The sequence below is a fragment of the Wyeomyia smithii genome, chromosome 3, assembly GCF_029784165.1.
Source record: "Wyeomyia smithii strain HCP4-BCI-WySm-NY-G18 chromosome 3, ASM2978416v1, whole genome shotgun sequence".
NCBI lineage: Eukaryota > Metazoa > Arthropoda > Insecta > Diptera > Culicidae > Wyeomyia > Wyeomyia smithii.
The window spans coordinates 136,200,058-136,214,000 of NC_073696.1; the positions used below are offsets into that span (position 1 = coordinate 136,200,058).

At 35.8% G+C, this 13,943-nt stretch overlaps 1 protein-coding gene across 16 annotated transcripts in view; it reads right to left on the reverse strand.

Annotated features, from left to right (window-relative positions):
• Positions 1-13,943, reverse strand: part of LOC129732246 (neuroligin-4, X-linked) — a 492,846-nt gene that overhangs the window by 123,363 nt on the left and 355,540 nt on the right. The window contains exon 15 of one of the 16 annotated variants that reach the window (XM_055692932.1): positions 6,532-6,662. The exons of the other annotated variants lie outside the window; for them this stretch is intronic. Coding sequence (XP_055548907.1) covers positions 6,547-6,662 — 116 coding nt within the window. The 3' untranslated portion in view covers positions 6,532-6,546. Of the gene's footprint in view, positions 1-6,531; positions 6,663-13,943 lie in introns of those variants that run through there. 16 annotated transcript variants of the gene reach the window in all.

Below are 13,943 nucleotides of genomic sequence, written 5' to 3' on the forward strand. Positions count from 1 at the left end.
CTTGATGCTTTCGATTTTCTATGTGTATGGCATGTAGTTCCGAAAGGTTAATGTGTCTATGAATTTGCAAAGGTTTTATTTTCGTCGGTTCCAGTGGTGTGATTATGGGTTGATAAAATTGGAATTCAAGATTTTCATAGAGCTCGTTGTTTATGTAAATTGAACAATTATGGAATGTTATCAAATAGATGCCTCTCAGAGCTTTGTTATTGATACCACAGGTGCTATTGATATTTACGTCTTGGTGAACGGTTAGTATCAGCAGCGTACCTGGGGCTATTTCTCTTACTTCTGTGGTTGGAGGTTTTTCCACGAGATTACAATGTCCAAAACGTCCTCGCAATAATGCGGCTTCACACGGGTTTTCGCTTATGTCGATTACCTGTCTTCTTTCGCATAAAGTAACTTTGCGGTTTTGTTGGCATTTTGAAACAATCGCTAAGATTTGATTTGAGTTCATTAAGACTTCATTATGCATCAGTTTGGCTGTATGGTTCAGTATTGGCAAAGGTTCGATGCTCACTTTCCGGTATGTGGTTGGAAGAAGTCGTGGTATGTTAACGCTGATGATGAGGGTTGATTCGCTATATAGGGTGCTGGTGGTGAGATAGTTGTTGGTGTCGTCGAGGCTGTGAATTTCTAAACCTTGGCTTGAAATCTCCTGTGCTATTAGATCAATTTCTTTTGGTGTAAGAATTAGTTTACTTATAATGTTTAGTTTAGTAAGCAAGATAGCGTATTCGATTGATTTAGAGTTTCTATAAATGTGTTTAGTTGAAAGACAATTTGAATTTTCTGATTTTCGCTAATGATGTAATCATTATCTTTAAGAATACTATTTAGGGCATTCTGTTGGTTTTTAATTTGATCTGTCATAATGTTTATTCTGTTTTCGAATTTAGTATTAATTTTTATCTGCCTGTTATTTTGCTTTATGATAGTGTTTCCAGATTTTCTAAGCTCGTCTAGGTTGCTGTTAATCAGTGCTAGATCGTCTGCGTCTAAGTTTCCGGTGATAAATTTAATTGTACTGCCTAACATATTAATTGCTCTTTTGTTTCTGTTTGGTTTAACTTGTAGCATATTAAAAAGGAATCTGATTTCATTCAATTTCATTTTTATAATGTCCGAAAAGTCACTAGGTGAATTCTGTAACTGACCAATCATGTTTTCGATAAATAACACAGATGCTTCTAGTTTTACAAAGTCAATCACATGCAGCAACCTGTCGTAACCGTCTATTATCCTTTCTTCTCCCTCTTGCAGTATCAACGCTCCTGCGTTGTTGGTAATATCATTAATCTGTAGGACTTGGTTTTGGGATGGGGTGTTCATTGATAGGATGAGCAGGAGTGTAAGCACGGGTAGTTGCATTTTTTCCGTTTGCCAGGGTTTGACGAGAATTCTGTGGAAAGAAAAGTGTGAGTGTGAGTGTCGCATATTCTTTTAAGATTATTTTTGTGTAGCTTTCGACCCGAGTCGTCAGTGAAGGTTCTAGTATGATCCTCGACGACTTGAACCGGAAGGTACTTTGGATTGGTCTTATTCCGTATTCCCTGGACTTTCTGGAAAACTTCTTCGTTCGGCTGCAAAATCGGTTGGACCTCGCGATGATTGTTATGTTGTTCAATTGTTTTATGTTGCGTTTTTTGTAGTTGTAAGACAACTTCATCGTACATTTTGTTCCGACTTTCGATCATTTGATCCACGTCGAGATGTCTGTCGTCACCATCTCTGATGGCAAAGAAGATTTCCCGTGGTTTCAATTTTGTAGCTGAATGAATGGTTTCATTATACAGGGTACAAGCAATACGAAATACTTCCTTGTTAGATAACTGTTCGTATTTTGATCTGATACACCTAAAAATCTCAGCGAGTGTAGAATGGAATCTTTCGACAGTGCCATTCGTTTCGCTGCAATTTGTAGGTGTAAAATATATTTGAACATTTCAATCGTTGAGAAGTCCCCTGACTTCAAATGACCTCATAGCTGGTTCGTTGTCGCTCACGATGAGTTGAGGTTTTCCGTGTGTGCTGAAGTATTTCAACAGAGCCTTCCGAACGTCCTGTATCTGCCTTGATTTAATTGGAATGATTGCGCCAAACTTAGAAAATTTATCTACAATTGATAAAAACATATCAGGTAGCGAAATGAAAATGTCTATGTGAATAATTTCTAGTGGTTTTTTTCGGAATAGGAGTTTCGCCAAATTTAATTTTATATGGGTGACGTTCGTATTTTGCTTTGTTGCATACTTCGCATAATTTGATAAATCTTCGGATTTTGAATTTCATTCTGGGAAAGTAATAGGTTCTAGAAATTTTTTCTTTGTTTTCCCATATACCTCGGTGTGCTGAATCGTGCACATTCTGAATTAGGTCATTCTGTTCCTCATCCGTTTGAACGTCTTGTAGCAGGGTTTGCGTTATTTTAACTTTGAAGGTTTTGAATCGGTTAAAATAATTTTTGTAGACAACTTGTATGGTGGGGATTAATCTCTCGGGGCAGAAAATACAGTTGACTTATTTAACATTTAGATATTTAACATTGCGGGTACTCCGAAACATATTTTTGTTATGGTTCTCCTGAAAACACGTGGAAACACTTCCTCGAACTCATTGCTATCTTGTTCGCCAATTTTTAGCACTAGCTGATTCGAAAACACGTTTAAAGGGCGGAGAGTCATCTGAACAAACTCAGAATCGTCTGTATCCGCTGAGTGAACAGTGGCAGCGTCCGTGTCGCTGTCACTTTCTTCATGTAGGTTTATTTCGTGTGGAAATCGTGATAATGCGTCGGCGACAGTATTTTGCTTTCCAGGTCTGTATCGAATTTCATAATCATATTCTTCGAGTGATAGCCTCCATCTAACGAGCTTACTGTTAGGGTGATTCAAATTCAGCCCGTATGTGAGCGGTTTGTGATCGGTATACAACACAAACTTTCGACCGAAAAGGTAGGGTCTGAAATACTTGCAGGCCCATACGATAGCCAGCAACTCTTTCTCTATAGTCGAGTATTTTTCTTCAGTTTGGGAAAGAGTACGAGATGCGTATGCTATCGGTTTATCTTTGCCTACTGGACCTTGCGACAGAACCGCGCCGATAGCATGGTTTGATGCATCGGTCGTGAGGATGAAAGTTTTGTCAAAATCAGGATACTGTAGAATAGTACTGCTTGTTAGAATGTTTTTGCATTTTTCAAATGCATTAATAAATTCTCTCGAATAGTCTAATGTCTCTCCTTTTCGTAAGCTGTTAGTAAGCGGTTTCGCTATTCGAGCAAAATCGCGAATAAATTTCCGGTAGTAACCTAAAACTCCAAGAAAGCCTCTTAGTTCTTTCTCGTTTTTTGGTAAAGGCCAATTTTTAATAATTTCAATTTTGTCTGGGTTCGGCTTGACTCCTTCTGAGGTGACTAAGTGACCCAAAAATGCGACTTCTTTGTGAAGAAACTCGCTTTTGTCTAATTGCACTTTCATATTGAATCTTTTAAGGCAATTAAAAATTTTTGCTAAGTTTTCCAAGTGTTCCTGAAGGCTTGTCGAAAACACAATAATATCGTCCATGTAGACCAGACATATTTTACCTATGTGTTCTCTTAAAATGTTGTCCATCACACGTTGAAATGTTGATGGCGCATTGCGAAGGCCGAATGGCATTCTTAAAAATTCATAATGACCGTGTTCTACGCTGAAGGCGGTTTTCGAAACGTCATCGTTGTGAACTTCGATTTGATGAAACCCACTTGCAAGATCTAATGTAGAGAAATATGTGCATCTACCCAGTTTATCAAGAATGTCATTTATGTTGGGTATTGGATACTTATCCTCAATTGTCTTGTCGTTTAACTTCCTATAGTCAATTACGATTCTCCATTTTTTTTGACCGGAAGCATCCATTTTTTTAGGTACGACCCAGACTGGTGAGGACCAAGGACTATTCGAATGCTGGATGATACCTTGCTCTAGCATTTTTGAAATTTGCTTCTGTACCTCTTCTTTATGACAGAAGGGGTACCGATATGATTTAGAATGCACAGGAATGTCGTCTTTCGTTGTTATTTTATGTTTTATTGCGTTGGTGAAGGTGAGCTTTTGTTCCTCTAAGTGGAATATTTCCTCGTATTTTCGAATCAAATCAATTAATTTTTGTCGCTCTTCTTCATTAAGGTGAGCGAGTCGTAGTTGTTGGAAAAGATCTTGTTTATTTTTACATTTCGGGATCATGTCAGGAAAACATGTCTCAAAATTCTGTATGTCAACTTGAAAAGGTTCATCAATTTTGACTTTAATGGGTTTGCTGCTAATATTGGTAATGGCAACGTACGCTTGTCCTTGCTTAGAGCTGTATAACCCTGAATGCACTATCAATGATTCGGAAATTTCTATGTCATTTTCAATTAAAAAATCACCTTCATTGTTGTTTGTAGGGATACTGATGAATTTTGATTCGTTTGAATTTAAACTAATGTTTGTTGTGTCGGGGTATTTTCTAAACATTGGTATCGTGGTTGATGGTAACTGTAACTCGTTAGAATGCGTGAGGATGTTGGCTTTCAAGTGTTGAAGTGACTCGTAACCTATGAGTCCATCAAAGTATGAATGAAAGTCGAAAATGTAGAAAGTTAATTTGGGAGAGTTTTTGATGTGAGGAAATGGATTGAATTCTGTAAATTGATTAATTTGGTGCGATCCGTTAATATTTCTGACAGTAGCAGGTTTCATGAATCTGCATTTTTCTATGTTAACCAAACGTGGGCTAATATAATTTTTGTTAGCACCTGTGTCAATCAGAAATTTTAAGGATCCTCTCGTCGTTTCTATTTTTATGTACGGTATGAAATTGGCTACGTTGTTGTTTGTGAGCTTGCGGTTATCTGAAAATTTAGGTCATCTGGTTTATCATCATCTTCCTGTTTTTCACTATGAACCTCGTTAGCAGTTTCGGGCAAAATTTGCGTTTCATTCTCGGTTGTCTCGTTGGACTGATAATAATTTTCAAAGTCTGGATAGTAACATAATGGTTGATAATAATTTTCTGTATAATCTTCATATGGGTAGAAGTTATTATAGCACTGTTCGGTATTTGTTAGTTCTTCAAAATGGAATTTAGGAGGGTTATATGGTCGAGGAAAGTTTTGTTGTGCGAAATTCTGGGGGCCAAAGTTCGTTGGTGGGCGATAATTCTGTGGAAATCGCGGTGCAAAATTGTTTTGCATTTGAGGAGGGGGTATGTTCCGAGGACGGTTCATGTAATTTACTCTAACGGATGGATCTACATCCATTCTTTCAGGTTTTGGTTGAGGTTTCCGCGGGAGGAAAGGCCTAAACATATGTGGTGGCGGTTGTTGCGGATGTCTATAAGAATTATTCACTGGAAACATTGGTCTTGGTTGAAACTTAAATGGTACTGGTTTATATAATGGCACCTGTTGAGGTGCTCTGCTAGGAATTGGTGGCGGATGATGTGTAGTTTTTGGTTGTATGTAATTGCTTTCATCTAAACAAAGTCTCAGCGCATCTTTTAAGCTTTTCGGGGTTTGGGCTCGAATTGTGGGTCCCAGCGGATGGTGTAACCCAGCAAGAAACACTTTGAGCCCCATTTGTTGATAAAACTGGTTTTTTGCTCATTTGACTTCCGGATTTTCTTCCGTTATGTTGAGTAAATTTACAAGCAAGGAGACAACGTGGGAAACTTTTGAATAAAATTCTTCAAGTGTTCCCGTTTGTTTGATACCGACTAGATCCTTTGCGAGCGACACTTCATCTCTGCGGTCGCTGTAATGAGTTATCAGGTTGTTTTTTATTTCTTCCCAGTCTAACCCGGTGCCGTATAATACTAAAACGTTATCGGCGTCGTTTATAATTTTGGACCTAATGGCCTGGATCCAAATAATATGGATCGGAGATCCCCTGGCCGAATCAATAAGTGGTATTAAATTGTCTATTGATCTAATAAATGAATGTAATTTAACGGGATCGCCGCTAAAGCACGGCAGGTCTCTGATAATTTGTGGCGTCTGAAGCGCCTTCAGAATGGTTTCTGTCTCCCTTAATGGGTTTTCTGGTTGTCTTACGGCTGCTGCTCTAGCAACGCGAGCGGCTTCAGCAGCGCCTTGTGCTTCAATTCTTAGTTGGTGAATTAACTCATCTCTTTTGTTGATTTCATGTCTTAATAATTCTACCTCTTGTTGCAAATGCTCCATGTTTATAAAAATAATTTCACTTACACTTGTTTCACTTTCAGAAAAAAAACTTAATCACTTCTTATCTACCTTACCTTAATGATTCCGGTTGACCGTACGGTGATCCTCCGTTTAGTTTCCGTGAGTCGATTTTAATTCCGATATCCTCTCTAAATTACTATCACTGTTTTTATTTTCTTATTTTCACTAATCCGTTCCGACTGCGCCAGTTAATTCTTTGGAACTCTTCGGGGGATTTTTAAAAAAAACTAAAACTGAACTTCACTTCAACACGGTTCACACTGGAATGATTTTATTGTCGTTAAATTAATTACAGAGAGCTAACGAATACCGGATACCTAAATCCCTGACTTAGCACATAACGTGCACCTAGCGTTTGGACACCTGCTTGTGGCTTCGCCGTTCGACGTTGGAGTTATTTCCTGTTGTCTGCTGACGCCGCGGATTCCTGGGCCTGTGCCGGTTAAACTTTGAGATTTGGTTTCGTCGTTAACTTATATATATATATATATATATATATATATATATATATATATATATATATATATATATATATATATATATATATCTATATATATATATATATATATATATATATATATATATATATATATATATATATATATATATATATATATATATATATATATATATATATATATATATATATATATATATATATATATATATATATATATATATATATATATATATATATATATATATATATATATATATAAATATATATATATTTATATATGTGTTTTTTTTTTATTTTTGTTTCTTTTTTAATTTATGCAAAAATTTATTCCATAATCTATCGGTACACTGGGGCCGCTTTTTACGCGGGTTGTCTTTATGCGTTTTTCTAAACGGGATGTTTTTACAATAACGCGGATTATTTTTACTCGATTCGGAAGATTATCTGTACGCGGTATAAAATAGGTTTAGTATAAGTATGTCTTATCTAATCTTTTAAATGCGGTACAACCAACCGCGTCAAAAGCGACCCCAGTGTACTTTCAAACCTTATTCTTTTGCCCATTTAGGCAAATTTTCAACAAGCAAAAAAAAATTTCTTATTGATGCAAGACAGGGGCCATCCACATACCACGTGGACAGATTTTTAAAGATTTTGACCCCCCCCCCTCCCCCTCCGTGGACAATATATATAAATGAAAACAAAATTTATTTTGCTTTGAAATTTATAAAGTGCGTTTAATAAAATCTTCGTAAAAATGAAAACTTGCAAAAATGGTTGTTATTTTGCCAAGTTTTGTTGTAGAAAAAATGTGATTAGTTGATCGAATCTGATATTTTTTTGTTTTACGTAGTTAACGAGGAGTAATGATTCTCAAAAGGGATGATCGCTCAATCATTGAAGCTTCACGAAACTTAGACTTGATCGACTGAACCGGAAACTGCTTTGTCCAGTTTTTTCATGTCAATTAAATTTATTTTGTGTAAAATTGAAATCTTCTACCCCAATAACAGTGCAACTTTGTACACAGGGTTTTCCGAGCATACAGCGTGCTTGGATTCAGAACTTTATTTTTTTTACTACTGAACTGATCTAGCGAGTAGCGAGTGTTTCAAGATTTTTAATATTAGTTTAACACAATAGCACTTGTAAAAAACGGCAATTTTCAACAGGCCCAGACCATGCTAAGTTTAAGTGATGTTCAAAATTGGCTACATGCCAGTATGAGCTTAATGTATTTTTTTTATTTCAACTTGCGCTCTAGAAAGTTTCTAAACTTTTAGACTGTCGTGGTTTATCGTTACTAGATTTCTGTTTTTCTCGTTTATCAGCGCTCAGTTTTAAAAATAAATGTTACAATTTTGTCTTTCACTCACAATAATTAAATATTGAAAAAAAAAAAACATACAAAAAAATAGTTCACAAAAACAAAAGCCTGTGTTAATGCTTGTATGAATTATCAAACAGATATGTTTAATAAAACAGATAGGTTTTTGCCAAAACGGTTTGTTTGATCGTAGTGACGTCTTCGGCAAAGTTGTAGATAATATTTTTTTTTTGTTTCCGAAGAAACTGCACACCCTGAAAAAAGCTTTTTTTTCTAAAAATAGTTAAGAAAAATTAGAAACTAATTAGAGTGCTCTATTGGTGATTTAAAATATTTTTACAGCTAAAACATTTTCATTGATTGGCATAGTCTTGTGCAAAGTTGTAGATAACAATTTTGTCCCTCAAATATAATAATAAAAAAAATCACAGGAGGGTTGTGTGCAAAGCCTCGACCGCAAGGTTGAAGTAGAATACTTTTACAAGAAAAATAACACGGCTGCTTGCATGTCAATCGTTTTTACTAGTAAATAAACGTTGACTAATCAGATTAATCGAATTTTGCGCTAAGTTGCTTGTCATGGTTGGGACTTGACAATTTTTAAATTTTGAGATAATGAAATTTTTTCGGATGTCTTGCTTATGACTGAAGGAAAAGATAATTCAGCACGTTCTGAGACACGGAGATAAAGTAAAATTTATAACTTTTACAAATTTAAAAATGTAAATGAACTCAAGAGAAAACATTAACTCTTCAATCATCAGGTTTTTATTTCATCCTGAGTGGAAAGCTTATTTAACATTCAAAAATAGACGGCTCATGTGTTGTCAAAATGAGTCAACTTTTCATTGAATGCATTTACTAGTGCCCTCTATCGCACAGAGACTGCATTTCACTAAAGTGCCTCACTGCATCAGCTGCTATCGATGCTGATACCTGCTGCAACTGCTACGCTTTCCGTAGCCGTGCCACAGTTGTAACCAGGGATGCCACATATACAGATTTTTCTGTATTTTACAGATTTTTGAACTGAAAAAGCAATACAGAATCTGTATTACAGAATTACAGAATATTGCCAAAAATACAGATTTTACAGATTTTCTTGTTATGAGCATGAGTATAATTTACCGCCCGCGGTTGCTACTCCGTTATTGCCAGATCAGCTGTAATTACACAGAGAACCAACAGATGATGCTTGGGACCAACATGCATCCTCAATGTGTAAAATCTGGTTACCTTAAGCTTTATTTTAGGCAATACTAGCGCCGGCCGCATCCTATATAATGCAGGTCAAAGAAGGAATTTGTATAGGAAAATGTTGACGTGATACTCGCTTATTGGAAGCCGAGAACACCTCTGCACTTCCACGAGAAATCACTGGGATGTTGGAGAAAGGGCAAGGTACACAGCAGGGTTCGTTTTGGTAAACGATGCGCTGGTATCGGGTCGGGTTCTTTAGAACAAGTATCGCGCGAACAAGTTAATTATATCCGCCATGATATTCATAATGCGATTCGAACTTATTCAGCTTTACAATGTAACAATGATCAAATTGGGACAACTTGAAATGATATGATATCTCCTCGTAATGTGATCCTCTTTACACCGAAATCTATTGCGCGTTGTTGATCTATCTGCAGATAATTCGACCTCATGAAGGTATCGACGCGGAGTCACTAGGGGTTCGGTCAACCGGGCATTTTCTACCTAATTGATCGACCAACGACGTTTCGCGTACACACTTTGTCTGCTCTAAAAAAAAACGATACGATTCCGCGAAAAACACACCTGAAAAACAGAATATAACAATGTTGCGCGCTTATTACGAAAACTAACCATGAGTATATTTCTTGCCAAACATCGCGATCCTCTGCGTACGACGCACGCGATGGATTTTACAGATTTTTTTGTTATACCAACGAACTGAAATCAATTTTAAAGGTCGAATTCGATTCGATTTTCAAAGTTTTGTAAAAAAAAACAACATCAGGATTATGTAGGTATCGATAAAGAAGAAATGGAATGTGACTTGAACGAATCCCGAAAACGAACGTTTCGAAATATTTGTCAGGATTTCTATTCAAAATTCGTAAAACAAATTGCAAAGAGGAGCGATTTCACCGATCCTGTTATAAAAATGGCAGCTTTAAGTAATCTTAAATCGTTCGTGAAATTGGAAAATTTAAATGATGCGATAATTCCCCAAATTCGTAACAATAACTGACTGACAAGGGCTGTCTAACGAATTTCGCACGCTTGAAAAAAAACTTTTTGACCGGAAGATTCATTGAAACAAATGACTTAACTTGGTCTGAGCTGTTGAACACCATTAGGCGGGATGGTAATTTCAAGTTTCTATTACTGATCATTTGTGAGAAATTTTTATATAAATCTACACTCTTCGGTTTGTTTAGAACGCATACTTTCAATATATAATTGAAACCAGAAAATGCATGGCCACCAAGCTAATGATCTCAATTTAAAAAGCTGAAAGCTACGTTGCAGAACAAGAAGCAGATTCTAATGTTAAATTAACGAAAACTTTAAAAAATAAATTTAACAAAAACCTGTATGAACATCATGTAGAGAAGAATGAATTTGTTTAAATATGTTCTGCAAGTAAATTTTTTCCATCCAAGATTCTGAGTTTGCTCAATACAGATTTTTAATACAGATTTTTTGGCCTGATATACAGATATACAGATATTTTCAAAGAAAAATACAGATATAAATGTGGCAACCCTGGTTGTAACCGCTATACGCTGCCATTGGTATCAGCTGTTCCTGCATCAGCTTGCCCAGCTGCTATCGATGCTAAATTCGCTGCAACCAGTGCGCTATCCATTGCTATGCCACAGCTTTGGCCGCTATCCGCTATCGCTGGTATCCACTGCACTGCTACTGCTGCTGTTAAGGGAGGACGACTGCTGTTGTCGCTGTCTAGAACTATTATGAGCAGCTTCGGCTGAAACAGGCTCTTATATAGTCTAAATAACATGTTTTAAATTGCAAGGTGTATGATTCTGTCGACCGTGCTTGGGAAGCAATTATATAACGACCAATCAGAGGTCGAATTTTCCGTTTTGACAAGGCTTGACTATTTTCAATAGTGCAATAGTTTGAATAATAAAATTACAATTATCTTCATTTGGGAAGAATCTTAGAAGATTTTCCAATCTATTGCTGCAAGAACGAAGGAAATCCATCGAAAACTAACCGATTTATTAGCATTTGAAATTGGACATATTTTTCACTTTTTTCGGTTTTAGATTTTCATTTCACATCCCTATGTAGCCGAACTTCCTGAGAGAAGTATTCTACTTAAAAAAATCCTAAATTTCATAACATCTAACCGATTTTAGTGTTTAGGTAATCCTTTGTCTTTTTATAAAAAAATGATCTTTTGTAGGTAGTTATTTTTAATTTTTTTACCTCTTTAAAAAAAGTTATTCATAGTTATTTTTCTCGAAAAGACAAAACTGTTATCTACAAATTTACCAAAGACGTCATACCGATAAAAAAAACCGTTCAAATGGCTTTAAAAATATTTGTAATCACCAATACTTCCCAAAATAGTATTTTCAAATAGCTCCCCAAAACTGAGTCGTGTTCCAAGAAATTATACCAATAGCACAAAATAACATCTTTTGCCCATAGAAACATTTATGCTAATTTTCAGCCAAATAAAAATGGTCGATTAAATTGGTTGCCCGTTTTTTGTGGAATTGCAAAAAAATACAGTCACCTGTCAGTGAAGGTAAAGTATGCGTTCATCATTTTTACGCTAGTAAATTAATCTGTATCTATTATTAGGGGTTATATACTCTTATGGTAGTGAGAAAAAATCGAAATATTTTTTTATTTTACTATTTGAAAGGATACGGAATTTCAGAAAATGCAATTAAAAATATTTCATGTTTTAGACTAGGTTATCTTTCTTTTAAAAATCAGAAAGATCTGAGCAGTAGAATCGATTTGGCAGCGTTTGCAAGCGCGTAATCTGCTACTGCTCGCGACACGCAAGTCACACTTTTCGAGTGATTATCTCGAAACGATTTTATTTCATCAAGTGTGGTTGTTGTGAGCACAGTTTCTGAAGAACCGTCAACCCGATCAGCCTGAATGTTGGCTGGTTTGTTTATAACAATAATAGTCTGCTCGCGAACGAAAGAATTGTAACTTCAACTATTTTTTTTTCTACTATAAAAACCAAATTTTTGACGTTTTACCTGAAACTTAAAAAAATACGATCATCATTTTGTTAAGGGGTAATATGTATATACCAAATGCTCAATAAAACAAAGCTTTTTTCATTTATTTTTTTACAGGACATTTGAGATGTCAGGTATATAAATAATATTTCATTGGATTGAGCGACTCTTGCAGAATAGAAAGAATATTTTTTATTGCTATTTTTGTAACAAAATGGCGGCTGTGCAGCGAATGCCGTGAACCGTTTTTTTTAAGTTGTTCCGCGGCGAGCAGTAGAAGTCGTGCCCAACTCCACCTATAACCAAAACAATTTTTTTTTCATTATCTACATAAGTGTCGCTAGTGAAGTACACATGATTATATTTTTAGGATTTTTCTTCGCACAATGGCACCGTTTTAAAAAAAAGTTCTGTTTCGACAAAAAAATCTACTTTGATTGTTTATAACTTTAGTTGTTGTTAATCAATCGCTAAAATCGTGTGTACTTCACTAGATAATCTAATGAAGAAGCTACAGTTAAAATTTCAAGTCAATCGGATATAAACTTTTGCAGTTCTACTGCAGGCCGATTTTAAGAATCGCAACAGTAAAGCCCCTAATAATTTTTTAACCTTCAGTCAGCTACCCCTGTGCCGTTAAGTTGTCCTTTCTGGGCTTTATCTTCCTCTTCTTTTTTTTTATCTGATCTAAGGCTGCGCCTACCCTCTTTCGCGGTATCAGACATGCGACGCTCAGTGACTTTGACGCGGTTGGCGTCCGATCCACCGCAAAACTCAAACTTGTCACTCATATTTAAGTACTTTTGAGTGTAACTCACAGTTAAAAAGTATCAAAAAACTCAAAGAAAGAACGGACACAACGAGAACGGTTGATCTACTGAACAAATGGAAATTGTGAGTAAACACGTGCTGTAGAGAAGCTGTAACGGTCGAAATTTGATGCAGCGACCTCTATACTACAAATTTGAAACACGATATCGATCATAGGTAACTTCTACTAGATTTTGTTATTAGAGGTCTTTAAAATGCCCATGAAAAATATTCACAACAAGAAGCACTTGTTTTCGTTTATCTTAACGTTCCGCATAGCAAAAGGCACAATATTTTTCGCGAAAAGTGTTCCGAAACAAAATATTTTGCGGAGAAAAAAAAGTAATGAAAGCATTTTTTGCACACTCCAACTTTGTTACACTATGAAGCTATTGCTCAACCGTCATCGATACAAAGTTGTCAGATCAGTCAAAAGTAAATTCCAAATATTTTTTTAACTATAGCCTGAAATTAACGAATATCATCGAAAAAGCAATCACTTTTTTGCGTAATGTTTGTGATATAAAAAAATTTCAAAAATTAAATTACTGGACAGAAATAACACTTTTTGATGACTGGAAAAAAATAATAAAAAGACATGTTGCCCTAATAACAGATAACTTTTTCAAAGACTTAAATATGTTTTCTAGTGAACATAACGTTGGAGCGACGAGCCCGGCAAGCAATTACTTTGCGGTTCTCTAACGCACTTCTGCATACATTGGGGGCTCCAAAATTCACAGGAATGGTTAAATATCTCAAATCTCTCTAGGGTAACTATGCCTCAAGCTTTCCCTTTTGTCGACCAGTGTTATCAAAAACAATATTTAGAAACTTTAGCGATCACTAGACCAAGATTTGGGGCAAGATTGGTTTGAAAAAAAAAAAACTGCATTAAGAGAAAAT